Raw genomic sequence first — 22,568 nt, 5'->3', positions numbered from 1 at the left:
TTTTATTTTTCATTTTGCAAATATATTACCATCTCACATCTCACCTCTTGCGTAGGTGAATTTTCTAGGTACAAAAAAGTATTTGAATTTAGGCCTTGTGCTTATATTACCGTCTCATAGTATATCGGCAAAAATGAGTCATACACTATTGATGCTCAATACACTTTAAAACTTGTAGTTACACATGTCTTTACACATGGCTTTGCAGGCCTATTACTTATATCGTATATTCGACTAGTATTTTACCCAAAGAGGCATATTCTGACAATGTATAGTATATTGGGCATTTTCCTAACACTTTCATGCCTTGAGTACAGTTCGCCTAGTATAGAATAACAGCTAAAATGCTTAATATACTATAAACATCTAATCTTTCTGCAGGCGAATACCTGCATCCTTAACAAGATATGGCCTTGAGCTTTAAAAGAAATGATATTGTGCTGCATGCTTCAATAACTTTACTGGCCTTAAAAAACATAATTTGTGCGTAGGACTTCGCTTGCTCGACACTAGAAGAACAAGTTTTAGTTAATGTTCATTGATAATGCAAAATGGATTCTGGTTTGATTTGAAAGAGTAATCGAACGCCCCCCTCCCCTCCCTTATCTAGAAACATTTTTCTTTAAAACAAGGAAATTAAAATTGATTCTACCGTACTCGGTTCTATTCTATTTTCTATTCAGTGGAAATATTTCTCTTAGAATATCGATTGATTTCACCGTGTTGCATAGGCCTAGACGTTATATGGACCTTGTATAGTATATCAGCAAAAATAGTTCATATACTCTTGAAGGCTTTAAAATTGAGGGATTATAGGTAAAAATATGTAATAATAAATCTTGTTTTGTAGCTAAGACACCTTGTATTTTCTGTACAGTGTTATATATTATTATATATTTCTATGTTTAGCCGATAACCCGTCTGACGAGTCCATTGGTTGCCACTGAGCATGCCCGGACGTGAATAGGTAGACGACTACGTATAAGTGTAGAGTTGACAGCTAGCTATATTGTCAGTCAGCGACGAGAAAGGCTTGAGGAAAGGTCTACAGTCTAAAAACTCGAATTCATTTTTTCTTATTTTATACATTGGATACCCATCTTTGGAAACATTAACCATGTCGACTAAAGGACAACAGAAACAGGAATTTGCCTCATCCGGACGAGGTGGCTCCGGATTCATCCATGGCCGAACCACTTTGATCACCCGATCTGGAAAGAATCCAACACCAAGCGGTTACAGCATGAGAAGCTCCTTCGGTGGAGGGCTCTTGAACATGGCTCCTGGAACCTACCAGAACATGTCCCACGAAGGTGTTGTCAACGTTAAAGGAAAGCGAGAACATGAGAAAAAAGAAATGCAATCGTTGAACGAGCGTCTTGCCTCCTACATCGACAAAGTGCGATTTTTGGAAGCACGTAACGCCCAGTTGGAACAAGAATTGGATGTGTACAGAAACCAGAAACAGGCTGATTTCAAACCAATTCGTGACCAGTACGAAACTGAATTGAATCAGGCCCGAAGAGTCATCGATGAGTTAGCCGGAGAAAAGGCCAACTATGATGCCAAAATGGCCGGACTCCAAGACTTAGTCGACAGTCTTAAAGACACGTAAGTTACTTTTAATTTTCAATTTTTGTCCACCACATTTCATACTAGTGTGTATTTCCTGAAAATTGCAGCTTTCCTCAGACCCCCTGTTTTCATGCCTTCGCCATATTGTATGCTTAACCCGGAGATCATTTTTCACTTAATCGGATTTAAAGGAGGATTACCATCGAATCTCTTAACCAAAGTCATTTGATAGCACTCATTGGATCAATCTTTGGCAAATCGCTTCAAACTTTCTTTAAATGGAATATTTTAATTCAAATTCCACTCGGATCTTTAAAAGGCTCAACCCAACTTTAATGATGTAGGTTAGACTAATCCGCTTTCATTTTTGTAAAATTCACTCAAACTTGCCGAAATGTTTCAGAAAATTGTTCACATTTTTTAAAAGGGCTAAGAAAATATGTATCCAACATCGTTTACTATTCTAGTAAAAAAAGCCGGCCGGCGAGTTATTTTGCTGACGTGCAAGTCACGGTTTCGCTCAATCACTTATTTATTGTTGCCTTATATGGGATTAAGCCACGCCCATATATCAAACATTATATGACGTATGAAAGGTGAGAGGTCATCTAGGGACGTAAGGTGTTGATTCATACCCGGCGCTTTAAAAAAAAAAGGACAGACTTGAGAGGTTACGGATGTGGTTAAAGCCGCAGCCCCCCCAAATTGAGAAGTAGACCATAAAAGTGGATAAAAAATAAATCAAATGAAATTAAAAATATGTTAAAATATTGGGCACCGTACAAAAGCTGTGTTTTAAATTTTGAAAAAAGGAAATTTTTGAATGATTTATGCACCGTCATTAGAATTATGACACATGTTTTGTGCAGCCATGTGTGATGATTAATATGCTCAGTTCAAAGTGATATTTCTTACAACACATGGATAGAAAACAACCATCCCCGGCCACTGATTTCGGATAACGACAATTCAATTCAAAATTTATTAACAGTGATACATCATTATTTTTTTTTTCATTTAAATTTTAAAAACTTTTTTCGTAAAATGGCCAATATGTTGTTTCGTTTTCCAGTTAAAATTTCGTTTTCTTTTGAATGTATTTCATAGAAATGTACGAATCCCATTACAGACGCACACTATGTTGGCAAGCGACAAACGAGTATCGCTTAAAATTTTGGGTATCAGAAATGATTAGAAAATTCTACTATGATTCTTTTACATGTTTTCAAATTTCGTCCATATATACTGCAATTGTCGGCCATTTTGGAAAATATTGATTTTGCAATTCACATCTGGGTAACTCTTTCAACAGGAGGTGATAAAAGTCCATTCAATGAGAAATTATGCTTAATATTTATTGACTTTTACTCAAAAATATGTCAGGTGTACAAAAGAATCGGCGATTGACCTTAACGATCATGTGACATGTTTGGACTTGACCTGAAATGGAGTTTTACATCCTACTATTTTGTACCCTTTGAGAGATTTAACGCATATGAAAGGACTGACTTTCGGTGCATTTGGACAAGAAAAAGTTGAGGAACACAATCGCAGAGACAAAGCATGTGTTCAGTTAATAGTACAAGTATGTCCAAATGTAAATCAGATTTCGGACAAAAAGACTTATTTAAAGTTTGAATTCAGGTCAACGGAAAGGTCAATTTTTTTTGTAGCATGGAAATCGTGGCGTAACTAGGGTTAACATGAATGAGCTAATTTTACACTGACATTAACCCATTAAAGGGCACGTATCAAATTTAAACCATGAATGAAGCATTGTATTCAGTAATGAATATTTTCTTTACGCCCGACAAAAACAATATACTTTAACAGGTGTCTCTAATGTGCTAATGAGTCATATATTACCGGAATGTATCGTAATATAACTTAATTTACAAGAGATTAGGCACTTCAAATGTATCAAGTTTACAGTTAAACGTTGTATTCAGAAATTTTGATTTTACTCTTGGCAAATTATATTCTATTCTACAGGTGTCTATAATGTGCTAATGCGTCATATATTACCGGAATGTATCGTAAATGTAAATACATTTGAAATGGTGTGACTAAAATAACAATGCGTCAAATATAGTCAAAAATATCGGAACGAAGTAGACCAAATTTAATCTGCATATTGGCTCAAATAAACCATCAATTGCGATGTTTTGGCTGGGCTATTCTAATGCTTTGCTTTCTTTTTGTGGTTTTGCTTGGACATGCTCAAGTACTAAGCCGATATAGCAGACTTTATAGTGTTCACAAGGTCATTAAATTCCCAATGAATCGACAATTGACTTGTATGTACTTGACAAGGTTTTACTTGTTAACCCTTTGTGATCCAGATAGACTTTCTAATCCATTGTTAACCCTTTGTCGTTCGAATAATCCTTCATGAATAATCATACAGTCATTCATAACTTTCTTAACACCAATGTATAAAGCTAACGGGTTAAGGTAATTCAGTTCTTTTGGACATTTGACACTGATACGATAATAAGAAAATTTTCAAAAGTTTGTCTTTTAACTTTCATGAAACGAAAATAATATTTCAATGACGCTTATGCTTCGAGCATAAGCCAAGATGAAATGATCAAACTTTGCCATTTTAGAAGGATTTGTACCATGCATTGAAATTGAGTTCCTCAGCAAAAGCCTGAGTCAGCATGATTTCAAAAGGGGACGTAACTCGAACTCGTTATCTACCGGAATGTGAGTGATCTATAGTAAAAGAAGTGACCGTTAAATCAATATTTGTTTTTGATTAAACTTCTTCAGATCTCCTTTATCAACGATAACTCTATTGTTAGGCAAACATAAGGGAGATAATTTCGTTAACGCCCAATTAAAGATACACTATGACGGCTTCCAGTTGACTTACTTGTGGGAAACATTATTTCTATTGGAATTTTAATTATGTTATTTTGATATCTTTGACATTGGATATTTTAAACAAACTTTGATTTCACGACCAATGAATGTTTATTAGGAATGCTATCTTAGCTGATACAATGTTCTGTGCCAAACTGTGTACACTTCTGTTTTGGCATCCTGTCGATCCGGAATACCTTTTGTGACTCATATGGAAACCCTGAATTTGTCGTTTCGGAGCATCTTGGTCCACGTTAGCGTATCCAATAGGCATCTGTAATATCGCAAACGACCCTGAAGTGCAGCGACACCTGTCGGCTTACATGCTTGCACCGACATAAATGATTCATTAAAGCTGTTGACTCCAATTGACACGTGACTTTTGTCATTGGATAACAAGAATGTTCCTTGATAGCAAACTGTTTATTTTGACACCTGACAGTCATTCCATGATTCAAGGTGACCAATTATTCATATTAATAACAGCTGACTGTGTCATTTTGTAACATCTTGGATGATTCAGAATTGAAATTGTACCATCATGTCCCCGTGTTACCTTTAATGGCACCATTTAAATGACGGTTCAGTGATTTTATAGAGCATTCTATACCTGAAACCGGAAGTGCCATGTGTATAAATGGTGTTACAAAGTCTCAATAACAGGAAGTGATGTAACCACAATTAACAACAATAACAATTTTGAAATATGAAAAAATATTAGTCAAACCTCCACAAAGCTCGTTCAGTATCGAGTTACAAGATGACAGATAACGTGAATCACATGTCAATCACTTTGATGGACGTGTCACCTAATTAGCACCTAATGAACTTAGATATTCATGACATGTAGGTCAAAGTGTTTTTGAGGCAAAACTGCATTTCTTTTTGAAAGAAATTTTGAATTTTTCTTATCTTAGGACTTACAACATACGACAAGAATTGCGACAGTCGTATCGAGGAACGTTGCTTCCGATTGTTTACGCCAATGACCAACGAGTCATAGTAAGATTATTATCAGAGGCGTCTACACAAATGTGCCAGAAGGCAGACTACGTGGGTGACGCCACGCATTGAACTAAACTACCCGAGGACATTTACGACAATCGTAAATGATACCGAAATACAAAAATTTGATGACGACAGACGTTTGTTTGTCCTAGCGTGTAAGCTCCCAGTCATATTGGCTAAAATGTAATGTATTATCATCTGAAGAATCAGTCTTTGATGTTACAATCACCTTGGGCAAGTTATGATTGCTTCAATCTGTTATAGTCATATCGATAATCAAGAATGATGCAATATGTCATTACATAATGTGCACATATTTTGCCACGTCATTAGAATCTGTGCAATATCATAATATTTGATTATCTTAAACATCCCAAGGCATTTGAAGGCACAATGTTATTACATCTATAACGATGGACATTACAACACCATTTAGCTTTCCTGTCACGTTAGCGTGATCTCTATCGAAGCTTAATAAGTTTCCAATTCAAGATAAGCTTATTATCCATACCATTTGGACCATTTGTACGTGACAGTGATTTGATTAGAGGCTGGACAGTCGTGTATTTATAATTGACATCCAGTAAAAGAGTTTTCTGTCCTACTGATCTACATCTTTCTAATGGTCGGAAACCTAAGGCGATGAAACAGTTCTGATACCAATTTCAACTTTGTTCCGAGAAAGCTAGGTATTCTGCGAGTGGCCTTGCCTCTTCTATAGATCGAGCTGGTTCTTCCAAATGAATAATAGACCTTTGGTATAACTGCTGAATTGACGTCTTGTCTCAATCCGCAGAACTCCAAAATGAACCCCAATATGGAAATTCCGAATATGCAATCAATATGATCTAATAACTTAGACATCATACATTGGATGAATAAAATATCATGCAATTTGACCTGGTTACTTATAAAATCATACATTTTACATACAATATACTTAAAATCGATTTCTCAGTTGACTCAAAAATCCCACACACTAGTCTTCATTATCCAGATTCACTGTTAACGTATTAAAATCAATCCTGGACGATCTGGGCTACATGCACAGGTGCGATGACAAATTGTAATTTATAGTTATCTGAGTAATACGATATGGAAAATGTTAATATGCAATTAATAAGGGTACATTCTTTCACATTGTGTTTAGGAGTTAGATTTCGGGGTGGGGAAAAAGAGGGAGGAGGGGGGTCATGATTAAGTGCAAAACAGAGTATGGGTTAGGAATCATATTAAAAGCCTATGAAATAAATCACCCTAAATGATGTAAGTGGACTCTTTTGGTACATAGCTTGTTTTCTCAAAATAAGCTGAACTTATTTTTTACCTTCCTTGAAATATGCAAACATATGTATTTTTCTTGTCCAAATGTCATAGTAGGTGGTATTTGATTTAAGTAACTCGGTAAAGACGGTAGAGGGAATATACTGATGTTATGCGATAGGTGTGTCGTTAAAAAGCTTTTAAATACGAATCAAACACACCCTTTTAAACATTAAAGTCAAATGACTACCCGTTTACATTCAGTAGGACATAAATAGATCAAAAACATGTGGCTGGTAACTGAAACCCTACACCCACCTTGTCTAGGATTTGGGCGTTCAAGGACACCGGTATGCATGTCACTTCACTCCCCTACTAAGTGATAAGAGAGGTCCTCGACACCACGATGACTGTACAGGAGTGTGGGGGCCATATATCTGATAAACCCAGATTTTTGTCTTTATGAAATTAAAGGGGGTGTATGGACAGCTTCACAACAACAAATGAAATGAATGGAGTTTTACGTCTTACTTTTCTGCACCACAACAAGAAGAATTGTTACACAGAACTATATTTGCCCGTATAGATATAGTAAGTTAAACGGTACATGGTCCTTCTTTAAGGTCTTCATGGACAAGCCACACTTTTAGAATAGTACTAAGGGCCTAGTAGTAATTCGTTACAACGAACGAATGAATGAATGAATTTATAGTTTTCCTTCCTACAGTTATGCACCTTAATGGACTAAAATTCAAATATCCTTGCATTAGGAAAACACTGTCTCTATTGAATTGAGAGTTCAAACCGCCATAAAATGAGAGAAAGAACTTTTTCACCAACACATTGTGATAGTGCGATAGGTCAATTGAGGAATGCAATCAAAACTAAAATGTAGAAGGTCATACAATTACAACCGTGCAATTAGATGTAAAGTGTAGGTCGTATTTGTTAAATTTACTATAAGGTATTTCAATGGTCTATCTAATTTGCATATTGTCATTACCATGATATACTCAATGTTTAAACAGTACGTTCATTAAAATATTTTCGCCTGAATTTATAAACAGTTTGTTAACTTAACTCTGATATGAATTTGGTTTGTGTAGTTAGATAGGACAGGTCAGGGCAGGACAGGACATGCTGACATCTCATAACTCATGAACAACCGAGGGTTGTACATTTGTTATCCAGAAGGTTAGTGTTAAGGGGATCCGAAAATGGTTTTTGATTGATTTACATTTCAAGGCTGGAGATCTCCTTCCTTCTAGTAGGCAATATTCCTGTAAAAGAGAGAGGGGACTTGACAGATTTAGGTTTGGATGCAATGATTTTGTTGTTGATATTCATATAAATTTTGTGTTGGCACCAGTTCGATTACAGTTTGGATGAAGAGAAACCTCAATGTTCCAAGAGATGTTAGGAGATAGAATGTCTACCAAGGGAATCGTTATAAATTGAAATCGTTACACACTAGAATGTCTCGCTGAAGTTTATTTGACCCGAAATCAACTTGGAATGTCAGAATTAATCAATGATAGTGTTCTATTTCAAAGTCTATATTTGTCAGACAAATCTGACTGTAAACTCACGGAATATTGGTCGGATCTCTTAAGATCGGAGTTGACAAAAAAAAGACCATCGGAATTATCAACGCTGACCTTACAGGCATTGAGTGTGGGGCCAGATCTGCATGCAGTTACTCCTTTGAAAAATCTGGCTTAAAACGTGTTGTTCGGATCCTTGCTACGGCCCCGTAGTCTTCTGTCCTTATTGCACACTGCATTGTCTTCTGCTAAATCACGTCTGTCACGGCCAATGCCCTTTTGGATTGAAAGGGTATGACCTCTCAGCAGTATCAACCAAGTATTCCACGTCGATACCACGAAGGTCTTTTGGGTAGATAACGTATGCTTCTTGATCTCTTCGTCATGATAGTCCCTAGCTGAAACCAAAAAGCGTTTAAATTGCACGTTCTTAAGTAACAGTCTTCATTTTATATCTTTAGATTCCAATTTCCTGAGGGAGACGTCTGGACATTCGAATCAATACAAGCGATGTAATAGTCTAGGTTAATATGACCTCTTTAGGTAGTTAAACTATTGATATTGAGAGACCTTGAAGTGAGTTCCACAGTGATATTGACGAAAGGAAATGTGTTCATTATTGAACCATAATAGACATCATTATTGCTTCCAAGTCCCAACTAGGTTAATTATATTAATGGCGTAGGTTATCCACAATTTTGATTGGCTGGTGACCGAGTGGGTGGTACTTCCGGTTCCTGGACATGGTTGTAGGCTACAGCGTTGCAGGAATCTGAAGCATCTCATTAATCAATAACCATGGTAATGAAATAGCGTATCCAATAAACTTAGAATGCATTGTACTGTCGTTATACTAAGAGAAAATGACTGCTAAGTTGAAAACCATTTGAGTAAACATCTACGAATGAGGTGAAAAGTTGACAAACTCAGTCGATTTATACTATCAGGTGTTTCGAAAATGGAATTCAAGTATCATAATCATTTGTAACTGTTTTGGTTAACAGCAACCATTACTTTGAACCATATCCCAAGATGCCGACCATAAAACTTTCTCTTACTAGTATTGGCATTAACAGTATCAATCCTGCTCACTCCTCTTAAACACTTGGAGCAATTCTGTACTTCTGTTTATCCCGAATTCGAAGAGGCCACGTTTACCATATATTATTTTGCTGTATATAAACCTAGTATAACAATCGCCTATAGTAGAGAAAGTAGCGTCATTTGATAACAGTTTAGATCATTAAAAACACCTGTTACATCAAAATTTCAATGACATATTTTTAAATGACTTGAATGGAGGTATATATCATATATCATTTCACAGATGGACGATAAATAACGAATATGTATTCAAAAGTTATACTTTGCCGATAACCACTAAAATGCAAAGTCAAGTCCATTTTGGTGGAGGTTATACAGGTTGCCATGCATAAAAATGTTACATTTATAGTTTTAAAACGATAAACATTTCAATTAAGAAAGACAAAATTATACGGAACAGTCCATGTTAGGAGAGGTAATGCAGATTGACATTCATAAAAATGCATGAACGAAACGACTATCATTAAAATAAAACCTAAAAATAAATCATGCATTGTTGCTCATATTGAAAAATGAATGAATGACATATAACGATCCCAAATATAGCGCATTCATTATTCTTTTTGTGGATGGAAAATGCCCACAATTATAGTATGTATCTTATGAATGAATGAATGAATGAATGAATGAATGAATGAATGAATAAATGAATGAATAAATGAATGAATGAATGAGTCGGCCGATGACATTTCGTAGAGGTCAACCAGGTAAAGAAATCCAATCAAATAAGATAAATCGATGTCGCAGTCGACTCACTTCAATAGTAATATCACCATAGTAACTTAAAAACGCTGGAGGCCAGTCAACTGAAACAGATTATGAATATTCATATCGCCTGATGAATATTTATTTTTCCTGGTTCTTTTATGCTTGAGATATAATAAATTTTACTATTTGCCACGTTGAAAAGGTTGATTTGTTATTCGGTTTACGTCTCTAATATTGAAAGCAATATTGGCGGTTAATGTATTACAAAGAATTTATGAAATGTAAGCGTTTTTGGTCCTCTATTTAAAATATACGTATCAAAGACGACAATTTGGTTGTAAATATGGGGTGTTTTTAAAGTGCTATACAGGCAATATCTGATCTCTTTTTTATGCAAATAAGACGTAAAACACCATGTCATTGAATTTGAATTTAAATTTAACTAATAAATTTCTTAAAGAGCCAATACATTCCCCAATAAAGTGTTGGGCAATATCGTCACCATAATCTGATCCATGATATACAGTCGTAAAACTCCATAATATTTGATTTACTGTAAACAAGCAAACTATCAAAGTTATATTTTCTCACGGCTTATTTACGATATTGATTGTGAATTATTGAACAGTTTGTGGTGGACATTTAAACAATACAATAAACTGTAGACAGCTGTTACAATATTCCAACTTGTTTTCTTAAATACGGCTTAAAGAGGCACTCGGTCCATATGGCTTGAATCTGGGCAGACCATTCACACTCCCACTTCGAAATGTGCCTTAATGACTACTTCGGTGGTACATAGTTTACGTAAAGCCTTTAAAGATGCTATCCTTTTGATGGTTGAAGGTTAATCATAAGGTTTTAACTAAAGATATTGAGCCATATAAGACTCAACACCAAAACTGCTTACTCAACAATTTAATCCCCACTTTCAAAACGAATTCAGGTTGATCAAATACTAGATACATATTTAATATACGTTAACATACGTTTTCACTAATGAAAGTTTTGCACACTGACCCTTTGAGGAAATTAAGCAGGAAACATTCTTCCTATGGTCCATAAAACATGTGCTCATGTCTGCCAATATCAATTTTGGTCCTTGCTCTGTGTCTATGTTTTTACCAATACTAATGTGCCCAATCTTTTTTATCTTTTCAGAAATGAGACTCTCGAAAATCACAACAATGAATTGAGACAGAAGATCGATAACCAGAGCACCCAGATTGGAAGCTATGAGGGTGAACTCGGTACACTCAGACTCAGAATCGAAAGCTTGGAAGATGAAAACAAACATCTTAGAGAACTCTTGAAGAAGAGAAGTGATGAGAACATGGCTCTCAGAACCGTAAGTAATTTTTACAATATTTGTCTCGAAGACACGAATAGGGGTAGGGACAGTGACCAGCTATTCATCATTAGGTGGGGTGTGATGGGGGCACAGAATTTCCAATGTTAAATGATAAAAAGAATGGGGGTCAATTGCCACGGAGGTTACAAACAATTCTTTCCCTATGAAAAATGATAAGAGAGTTGGGCTAAATTTGATGCAACCTCAGTTTTAGGAGCATGGTCAACTCCATTGGTAAGGGATGTCATGACTAATGAGCTTGCAACCACTCAGTAGCATCTATGTTGGTGATTCCGAAGGAAGAATATAAGAAGAAACCTCGATCTCTCGTTCTTGACATGAAACATGCATCTTCTTATTTCAGGATTTGGACAATGAAACTGCTGCCCATATTGAAGCTGATTGCAGAGCTACCACACTAGAAGAAGAAGTAGATTTCCTTAAGGCTCTTTTGGACAAGGTAATTATCATATCAATTCTGCAACAACGTGAATTCTCTATGGGCACTGGCAGTCATAACATTGCCATGTCTGATCACAGGAAGCTGACATTGTCAAAGCATAGTCCACAAGATGTTAGGCAGGACTGTGTTAATTAATTCAAATAAAAAATCATGCATGGAACCTAAATTGAACCACAAGTAACACTAACATATGCAAATAAGTAGCATCCTTAGTTTGTTTAGTTTAGTGAATAAAGGGGCCGAACTGCCAAAACCTGGCTCATATATCCAAGTCAGTAGTATACATTTAAATGTTCTCTTGCAGATGCCACAAGAAAGCCAGAAACCAGTCCTCATCAAGGGACAGAACTTGGAAGACTTCTGGAAGAACAGCATGAGCAAGGCTATCAGAGATATCCAGAACGAATATGAAAACAAACTCGATATCATGAGACAAGATATGGAAATGAGAATGCAATCCCAGGTATGGACCTAGTTGTTTTAACGTTTAGACTGATTTATCCAAAACAAGAGTTGTCTTTCTTGAGTCGACTATGGAGTGGAACATGGATACGTTCCCTTAGCAAAGCATAGCTAAGCCTAAAGCTTGTGTTCTTTAAGTTAAGCATATTTCATTAGAAATAGTAATAATAAGTATTCTCTTCAATTCAGGTCCGACAACTCCAGAGTGGTGCTGTCCGAGACAATATGGAAACCACCCACGCTAGAGAAGAAAGCAAAAAATTAAAGAGCCAATTGGGTGACACCGCCTCAAGAATCACCAATTTGGAAGGCATGGTAAGATTGCATTTTTAACTTATAATTGTTAAAATTTATTAATTTTGTCTGTATCTAAACATTTTTAGACATACAAAAGAAAAGCATTGTTACAAAAAGATTTCAAAATACAAAGCAAACATGGAAATATTCGCCATCTACAGCTTGGTCCTTTATTCAGCAACCAACTTCGTACAAGTTTTAGAAATTAATGACTTTACATTTTTCCTTCAGGTTGCTGCACTTGAAAGTGAAAGAAACGACTTAAGACGAAAACTTGCCTTATCTGAAGACGAACTCGCTACCGAGAAAGCTGCCCATCAAGATGACAGAGCACGATTGACCGCTGAAATGGAATCCGTCTTAGCTGAATTACAACAGATCATGGATGCTAAACTGTCACTTGAATTAGAAATCGCTTGTTACAGACAACTTTTGGAAGGAGAAGAAAACAGGTAAGCAACATAGCTCATCTTATCTCGTAGGATGTAAAACTCCATTCATTTCATTTCATTTCCATACGTCTGCTTTATTTGTACTCAAAATTAAGCTTTTATGTCACAATATGTGCTAAAATGTATTAGAAAATTGTTTCACTTTACATGTCCAGTGGTAATCGTCAGTAAGCGTGAAGGAGCTTTTAGGTTTCGCATGGATTCAACTATGATATAACGCATGAAATCAAAGTACATGCCGAAATAAATTCTATTGGTATCCACATTTAAGCACATACAAAGAAATATTCCAATTTGAGCTTTGAAATTAACTCTTGGGTTGTTGAATTTTTTGGGGCAAATTATGACTTTCGTTTTTTTTTTTCACCATTTGACTTTTGTTTTGTTTCTGTTTCAGACTTGGAATGAAAAGCATCGTAGAACAAGCCATTGGTACCCGAACCAAGGGAGCAGGAAACTTGTCCGACATCGTACAACAGACCAGTTAGTATGGTTGTCCTATAACTACTACACTACGCAAACCACCGTTGACTTTTGAATTTTACTCATCTGACAGCGGTTGGATTAATTCAAATTCCTAACCAACTTTTTTGCATGAAGTGAAATCTTTAACTTAAATTTGTTTTATTCACTTCGTTTTATTTTTTTTTCTCATTGGCTACCATTTCTAACACTTGTTTTCGTTTTTCCTATTCGTGTTATTTTTTGTTCGAATATTGGAGGGCTGGAATAGCTAGCCCTTTCCAATAAATTTAGTTACTTTTTCGTTTTTTTTTTGAAATTTTAGTATTAAACCTAGATGGAATAGATTGGTATTAGCCTTAAAAGTATCATTGGATGAGTTCCAATTTGCGTATTTTTCAGTGTTTTTCCCAATTTTAAAGAGTATACAGGATAAATTGTGATAGACGTATTATTTTGGAGAGTTTACTTTTAATTTTCCTGAAAATCAAACATTTTTTTTTCTATTATCAATTATTATTTTTGTTAGAGCTTCATTTAGTTTTTAAACAGGCTGCAAATCTAATTTTATTTAGAAACATTTAAAGTGTCCCATTGCCGAAAAAATGGCGAGGGGCCTGAATTTTGAAAATCGAAAAATATATATTTAGTAATGCTTATATGCTTAATCGAATCGCTTTGATATTATCATAACCAAATTTGCATCAAAATTATTTGCAAAATTTTTAAAATCAAAAGTGGTCTGTAGTCGTTACAATTTTTTCACCGATGGGACCCTTTAAATGAATGAGAGATCAAATTTTATTGTCTTATAACAAACTATACATATACAATATATATATAGAAAGATGGAAACTTCATATAATAAATATTAAAAATAATTTTTTTGTCTTTTGTCATTTACTAACTATTAGAATAGAATTAACATTTTAATTTAAAGGGAGAGGCTTTCTAAATTCCGATAGGTCGAAATTCGTCTAAGGATTTTGCGAAATTTGTAGGTCCAAATTTTTATTTTCACAGATATTTAAAGGTCAAAAATTCGTATTTTCACAGAAATTTGTAGGCAAAAATTCATGATTTTACAGAAATTAGTAGGTAGAAATTCTTATTTTTGCAGAAATTTGTAGGCATAACTTTACAGATACTTTTTAGACATTTGTATGAATTTCGTTTCAGCGAAGTTTCAGGTGGCGCTTTTAGTGTATCTTTTAATTTGTTAATAATGTTGTTTTTAAAGACGAGTGAACAAACCACACAGACTAACATATATTCAAATGTGTCTATTTGTCAAGTATTTTGTTAATCTAACCCACTTTGCACTTTAATGTATATTTTCATGGAACCACTTTTGAAATTCATTTTTGTTAACAAAGTCAGTAGCAAAATGTTAATTGAGATTTTAGTTTTTCAAATCCAACTTTGGAAAGGAATTTGTTCGTTTATGAACCAAAGATAGTCGTTTCACTATAGTATGTAATTTAGATCTACAATTTCAAATTTTAAGCTTTATTTGTAGCCTATTTAGAACTTAAATGAAAATGCTTAATTCTATCTGATATACCCTTTATATATCCCATCTATCGGTAACTGGTCTATATATATATATATTTAAACATGGCGGAGATTTATACCTTATAAGGCAAAGGAATTGGTATGCATATATATAACTCTATGACTCTCCTAACTGGATTGGATCCGATCCTTGCATATAGCATGTTTTTATTGGGAATATTTATACGAAAGTGGGACTATTTTTACTGGTGCACCTCTGCTTTATATTGACCAACGGGGTGCAAGCGTTTCACATAAACGCGGGAAATAGTATGGAGGAAACTTGGCGGGAAAGAGCACGAGCTAACAAATGGATGGTCAATGCGTACTCAACTATGTGTAACCTCCTGAGAAAATGCAAATATAAATGTCGGATGAATACTGATTTATTGTGTACTTGACATGCTCTAATGCGGATGACTGAAGAGTTATAATCTTTTCCCATCATAGGCCTGGGTGTCATCTAATCAAATTTGAAATTTTGTCAGTCGTCTGACGTCACCTCCACACTTCTCAAATGGAATGATTGGAATTCAAAAACATGTGTTTTGTCTCGATTATCTCGGTCTCGTTCTTTTTTTTTATAGCTTGATCATGTTGTTAACACGTTTTAGTCTAGATCTTTTAGTCTCTAGTCCTAGACTTCTTGCAGACATTACTTTGATTTTAGATTGCTCTTTGGTATAGATTTTTCTTTGATACGCATGGCTTTTGTAATTTTTCAAGTACCTTTTGCATAGGCTTAGTTCATAAAGATTTTTATTTCTTTTGAAAACGGATTATCTTTCATAATCCACTTGAAAAGATTATTAGGTGCAGGGCATTCAATTTTATTATTGGGTCTTTATCTTGATGTACTGTGTTCAAAATTGAAATAACCATTAAATGTCGTCCAAAAGAATTAGCAAAAAACAAAAAAAAGTTTTCATAATGGTGGGTGATTCTTATCTAAATTGTCTGGAAAACCAAGACTACAATATTTGAGTTCAAAAGGCGTATTCATTTCGGCAGTTGTTATATAAAGGTCAATAAATTGGTGAAGTCTTGTTTACAAAGATCTACTGAGTCAACAACACACTTATTGTCAATCTATATAGAAATATCATTGAATTGTTGTCAGGTCCAATTACTATTTTACGTGATTTTCTGTCAGGGCAGTTGGTGGCCATTTTGTTATCACGTGATCTAGATAATATTTCAATTCATTTTATGGCTTTACCAGCAATATAACGACATTTCTAGGAATGGTATCCTATATAGTTGTTAGGAAAGTTTCTAGTTTTGATATGCATTTAGTTTCATTTGTACATTTAGACGAATTTCATTGGTTGGATCAATTTCAAATTTCATGGTAGCCATTTTGTTTTTCTTGTTTTTCTTGATTGTTGCAATAAGTTTTTTTGCAAACACGAAGTCATAGTCTTTCTAGTATCATTTTTAACAATTTGATTGTTTCATTTGAATTCAAAATCTAGCCTTTTTTGTGTTTTCATGTCAGATAGTTCCAAATTTCATCTTTGGTTCAATCAATAATCAAAAATACACGATCTCTGTACTCTTTCCAGGTTTGAGTGAATCCACAGGAAAATTGACCGTCTCAAGATCTGCACGAGGACCAGTTGGATTCGGTGACGCTTCACATGACGGTAAATACGTCAGCGTAGAAAACACCGGCAAAGGAAATAATGCTAAGGTAATTGTTTGCTGCATTTTCAATTTAAATGATGATTCATATGGCGACAAAAATTTTGCTTTGAATTGGATCGTCGATATTTCCTGTCATTTGCATTAATGAGCTTGCTTTAGTCCAAATATTGAAATTTGAATCCCATTTCCAGCTGATGAAGATTTTATATCCGAAATGTGAATTGATAACATACGATGATCTCTTGTCGATGAGAATATAGTTTTTAAAATATTATCGTACTGTTCGAGAATATCAAGTTTTCATTCTTATGTAGCTGTAGGTTCTTGATCATTCAAAATTTCGTGTTTAACGGCAACCAGTTTGGTTCTTGATGTATCGTTTGCATTCAATATAGATAGAAAAAAACGTTATTAAATCTTCATTCAAATTTGATTACAGGTTCAAGATTTGACCGGATGGACAATAACCAGACAAATGAGCTCTTCAAATAAGCCAATGATCTACAGATTCTTAGATGGTGAGAAACTCCAACCAGGAAAAACCCTCAAAGTAAGTATATAAGCTTTATTCTTATATCGTATTCAAATAAAGAATTTAAAGTCATTTATGGGGTTCCAGTTGGTTAAAGCTTTGAACAATAGTGGTTAGGGGTTCTAATCTCGAGCAAGAGTCTGATGAATAAATTATCTTATTAATAGACTCAATTGTAAATTGGTACGGATAATCCGAGAAAGATAAATGCCAATAGGTTTGGCCATGAACCAGCTGGTAGAAAGGATCCTTTGCGAACCTAATGTTATCCTAAGTTATAGTTCTAGGATATATGATATAGACGTAATTATTGTATGTATACATATTTCCATTGGAGACTTTTCATATTCTGTGTACAATTGATGCCTTCCAGATCATGCTCTTAATGCAGCTATTGGATTTTCTTTTCAGATCTACTCTCAAGGCGGTGCTTCAGAGACAACTACCCGAAATGATGCTAACTCTTCATACGACAGATCAACTGATTTCTTCTCATGGGGAACCGGATCCGGTACCACCAAACTTACTGACGCCAGTGGAACGGTTAGTATGCTTCTAAAAATATTCAGTATCGAGAATCTGGTCATCCTTTTGGGAAAGCTGAGAAGCATCTTCAGTATTCGCAACATAATAACTATTCCAGAATATCTCGGTAGCACTGCAGCAACAACGGTCGGAACAAGAGTGGAGTTCTTTGGTCAAAGAAATGCAAGTGTTCATGCTGGGATGATACTTTCAATTGTTGAAGTAGTAAATGGTTTGGTAGCTACATTAGTGCAATTGATAGTCAATGGCCTTGTTTCTGCTTTGCTCACGCTCCAAGTACCTGTTCGCTATAATCCTTTTAACAGCACTGCATTGAGTGGCCTGTCGACACCCAGCACTCATCTTATAACCTACCCACTAAACGCGTCTTACAATGTTGCTAAATTACCCTATAGAGTAGCTGCATGGCAAATATCCAAAGGTTTGCAAGTCGCATATACAACCACATACATGGTTATGTACCCAATTACATCAGGTCTGGACCTGGTCGGTTCTCCAGATATCAAATGCGTCAAGTCCATGTTCAAAATTGCTTCTAAATTTACCCCGGAGACTGTTCATACATGTTTTGCTAAAATTCTGCCTCGTCGATACTCTTGAATTTTAGGAAACTCCTCCCTCAAGTTGCTTTTCTCCACAAATTTTCCTGTGATTGAAAATGCTGTATTTTTGGCACCTTCCTTGGTATGATTGCTGTGGTTCACTGTGTTTGACTAATCCGCACCCCTCGCACGTGTTTTTGCATTTTGCAGTTGCAAGTAAAGCAAAATAGCACCGTTATGCCCTAACAATCGCCCTTTTATAATAATTTCCTAGAATTACTACTAATACGGGATATTTAATTATTTCCTAAATTGCGAGACAAGTTGACGCTTATGTGAGTCCTTGACAACTTACCAAAACGTCATTTTTTAAATGCACTTAAAAGACAGCCTTCTTTCCTCACGTTTTTTGACAGTTACGATAAATGTTCAATTTTCATTTTATGCTATAAAGATTATGCACTGGATTAAATTCTTTTCTTTATAAAATTGGAGTTGTCTCCCTTTGTCTACTTTCAATGCTTTCGAATATGGCAGAATAACTATGTCCATTTGTGTGGTGTGCTGTGCCGTTTGATTGTAATTATGAAGCGATTTCTATGAATAAACTGTCATTTGCAATGCTTTTACTACATGGTTTCTTTTTCGATAACGTTGACCGAAGAATATTTCATCTTTCAAGACGCTGTCGTTTGTCAGTGATTTACTTCTTTGCCGGATTTCACACTTCGGCTTCTTACTTATCATTATTATATATAACCTGAACGATGGGACGTAAAACTCCCTTTAATTTCTTTCAATTGTTTCTTGACGTCCTTTTTCAGTAATAGTTTTAAATATTTTATTCATATCCTTTAAATTTTCTATTTCAGGACAAGGCCAGTCTTAAAGCTGTCTTCAGACAATAAACAGCAAAACAAGATGACGAAAAAGTCCGCAGCCATCATCACGAACACTGTTGTTTACACTGCATTTACAACTAGTTTGAATGTTCATTTGCATTTTGTAATTATTTTTAAAGAATCGCTTTTTTCTATTAATTTACTTCTGCTCACAGTTCTATGTAAATAACAACCAATAATTGTCATTACACTACGTCATTATTTAACCTTACCTTGACCTTGATATCTGATTACTTCCGGTTGAAAGGTCAAATAGAAATTGAAAGTAGTTAGAAGCTGAAAGGGGAAGATCTGTTGTATAGTTTAGATTTTATTATTTTAAGTTCTATTATTTTTCCGTCTCTTGCTCAGGCTTTGTTGTGAATTAAACATTGAAATATCGTGGAAGCGGTTTGTCATTCCGGACAGCATACGCTCAATTTCTTTCATCATCTTTAAAGCTGTCGCCAATTCGATTTGGACTTGAAAAGAATAAAATTGTTAACCATTAACTTTCGATGTTTACTTTGCAATAAAGCCTCTTTCATGCTGGTTTGATTTGTGTTTTGAGTTTAAAGTGTTAAACCCTTTGAAAGAAAATGGCGAATAGAAGGAGAAATATTTCGTTGAAGGTTGAAGTTGGTTGTGAGTTCTTTCTGCACTTTCTCCCGTCCGTCTTAAAAAGGCAACATACACGAACAGTGCCTTACAGTGAGATTGATGGGCGGGCATTCACAGACACCCGCTCGAACGCACAAATCCGATCGGAAAGTGAAATAAGTGGCTGATATTTGTTTGGAATAAACGGACAAAAATGGGTGAATTTGATAGTAATAAGCTAGTGACGTTGATAACAACAAAACTTACTTTTATATATAGATGTCACAAAATGTTACTAATTCAAATTCTTCAATTTTCGTCCATTTTGTATGCAATACCAAACAAGATGTGCTTACTTCCGGTTGGTTGGTGCGTTCGAGGGGCTGACTTCGAATACCAGTCCAAGATTGAGGGACAATTGTATAGTGTTTTTGGTTTAATTTTTTGTTGTGAATTCGGTAGTGGATACCTATAGACTAACCTTAAAGAGCAAATGGTCGAATATCTAAGCAAGTTGATTCAAATTTAAATGCTCTTATGCTGGAATTAAATCAGAAACGAAGATTTAAATATTTGTCCTTCAACGGGTACAGAGAGTGCGTTTCGTTTTCTTTTCATACCTCATTCTTAAATCTTAAGCAACCATGATTGAGCAATGTTTTAGTCGTTTGATGATGAGGCCCGTTGTTACGGTCAAGTATTTACAGGAAAACACGAACCCTTTTTTGATATTTTGGTTTTAATGTGATTTTTTGGTTATTTTTGTAACGAAAAGGTTATTTGCATAATTTTTTTATATACAGCATATTTGTATATTTTTGAATTTGATTTTTTTTATTTATGGCTCACATTCCAAATCTTGTCTTTCGGCTGTAAATTTGTTCATTGCTTGCCTCCTTTTTACAAAATTTCTTTAATATTTCTTTGATGAATATTCAAATACCAGATAAATATGTCTCAGTAAATTCCATCCATCGGGCGAATTTTTGAAATTGAAATCTTCCATTTGATTGGATGATAGCGATCATGCGCACTGAAGAAACCATGACAAAATGTCTACAGAATATGCAACAAAAATTAAATTATATTTAAGAGACTTTATTTTCCTATTATTAGATTTTATATGATATAAGGCGTATTTATCAATCATTGGAGAACAAATTCTGCAAAAAAATAATGCAGATACCTTGCAGCAATTCGATTCAGGTTCATACTTTTGTCGGAATTGGTCTCGAGTTCTAAGCTATGTGGTTGATAAATATGACTATGTACCGTTTTTGTCTTTGTTCATAGTTTATCAATAGAAAGTTATATGGATATTCTGTACTTTTACATTTATTATATTATCTAGAATAAATGAATTACGAGTTACTGGTCTATTTAATTATAAATATACCTTGGGGAATAACGTCTGATTTTGTGAATTCTGATTGTTCCAATCTAGATCAAAAGCTAGCCCGGATCCATTCAACTCACATATATGACAGCCAATCAATATCGTTTCTATAGATTTTCAGTTGACAGTATGCCACCAAAACTAACAGTCTAATATATCCAACTGCCTACAAAAGTCTTTTATGTCGTAAGCATGTACAGAAAATTCTAGCTGTTTTCATTGCGGAAAATATTCGAAAGCTTTGATTGGCGGAGATGTATGATTGCAAACGAAAAATATCAAACAGCCCTCCAATCACCGCATGCTTTTCATATACATCTTCATTCATGTACTAGTACAAAAACCCAGATATCATTGAAACGTATCGGGAAGTCTAACATATATTCAAATTATATTATATCATTAAAACTAACTGCACCAACAATACTCTCTCACTAGAGGTTAAGCCTGCATGTCTGTGCCGGTGCTTTCGTAACATTACTTAACCACAATGTTACAACCTATAATTCCAAAGATATTATACGTGCTTAATGTATAAGCTCAATCTCAGATATAAAACTTGGCTGACGATAGAAGAGGATGATAACTCTCCTCTGTCAACCATCATTGTCTTATAACAAGCATCTAAAACTCGGTACTCTTGGCTAGCAAAAAATCACTGATAGGTAAACCGAAGTCCTACTGACTCAAGCCCAACTGTAATAGTCTTACATATAAAACCCAGATCTCTTGACTAGCGAAGATGCTGGTATAATTGACCAAACTGGCAATATGTTAATAAGCTGGCTGGTATCGCGGGAATTACCAGACATACCAAAATACTTCTGGGTATTTCTTTGATATCGCCTCGAAAATAAACACTAAATATATACAAAGCATAAACCATTCTTTCTCAACAGTTTCTGTATAATGGGCTTTTGAATCGGAAAGATTTCATTATGAGAATGTCTGTAACTTTGTTAAAATGGACTTGTTATTAGACTACGAGTGTAACGGGTTTTTTTAAACTATGGATTTAAATAATGGATTAATATGAACTTACGGATAAAAAAAAATTAAATGAAATTAACACAGAAGTGCTCTGTACATTTTTGATTTTTTACAATTTCCGATGCTTTTATTATATGGACTAATAAAACGAAGCAGGGGTAATTTTAAGAAGAACTGAAAAGTGATCGTATAAAACATATTCAATTCTAATTTGTAAAAAAAAGTTATTAATAATATAATAGAATAACTTCGACCAAAAAATGGATCAAAAGGAAAATGTCTTGTGCTTGAAGCTTTAAATTTCTTTTAGTTACTGAAACACT

General features: G+C 34.8%; 1 protein-coding gene across 1 annotated transcript; it reads left to right on the top strand.

The window, feature by feature from the left end:
- Nucleotides 1-1,117: 1,117 nt before the first annotated feature.
- On the top strand, nucleotides 1,118-13,583 carry LOTGIDRAFT_109284 (hypothetical protein; the record flags this gene model as incomplete). The annotated part of the gene is made up of 7 exons (XM_009046091.1): nucleotides 1,118-1,611; nucleotides 11,232-11,418; nucleotides 11,786-11,881; nucleotides 12,189-12,347; nucleotides 12,536-12,661; nucleotides 12,875-13,095; nucleotides 13,493-13,583. 7 exons carry the CDS (start codon nucleotides 1,118-1,120, stop codon nucleotides 13,581-13,583), a joined length of 1,374 nt encoding a protein of 457 aa, XP_009044339.1.
- Nucleotides 13,584-22,568: the final 8,985 nt, after the last annotated feature.

The sequence above is a fragment of the Lottia gigantea genome, assembly GCF_000327385.1.
Source record: "Lottia gigantea unplaced genomic scaffold LOTGIsca_10, whole genome shotgun sequence".
Classification (NCBI taxonomy): domain Eukaryota; kingdom Metazoa; phylum Mollusca; class Gastropoda; family Lottiidae; genus Lottia; species Lottia gigantea.
The sequence above is the reverse complement of the archived record's forward strand: the minus strand, read 5'-3'. Positions and strand labels throughout refer to the sequence as shown.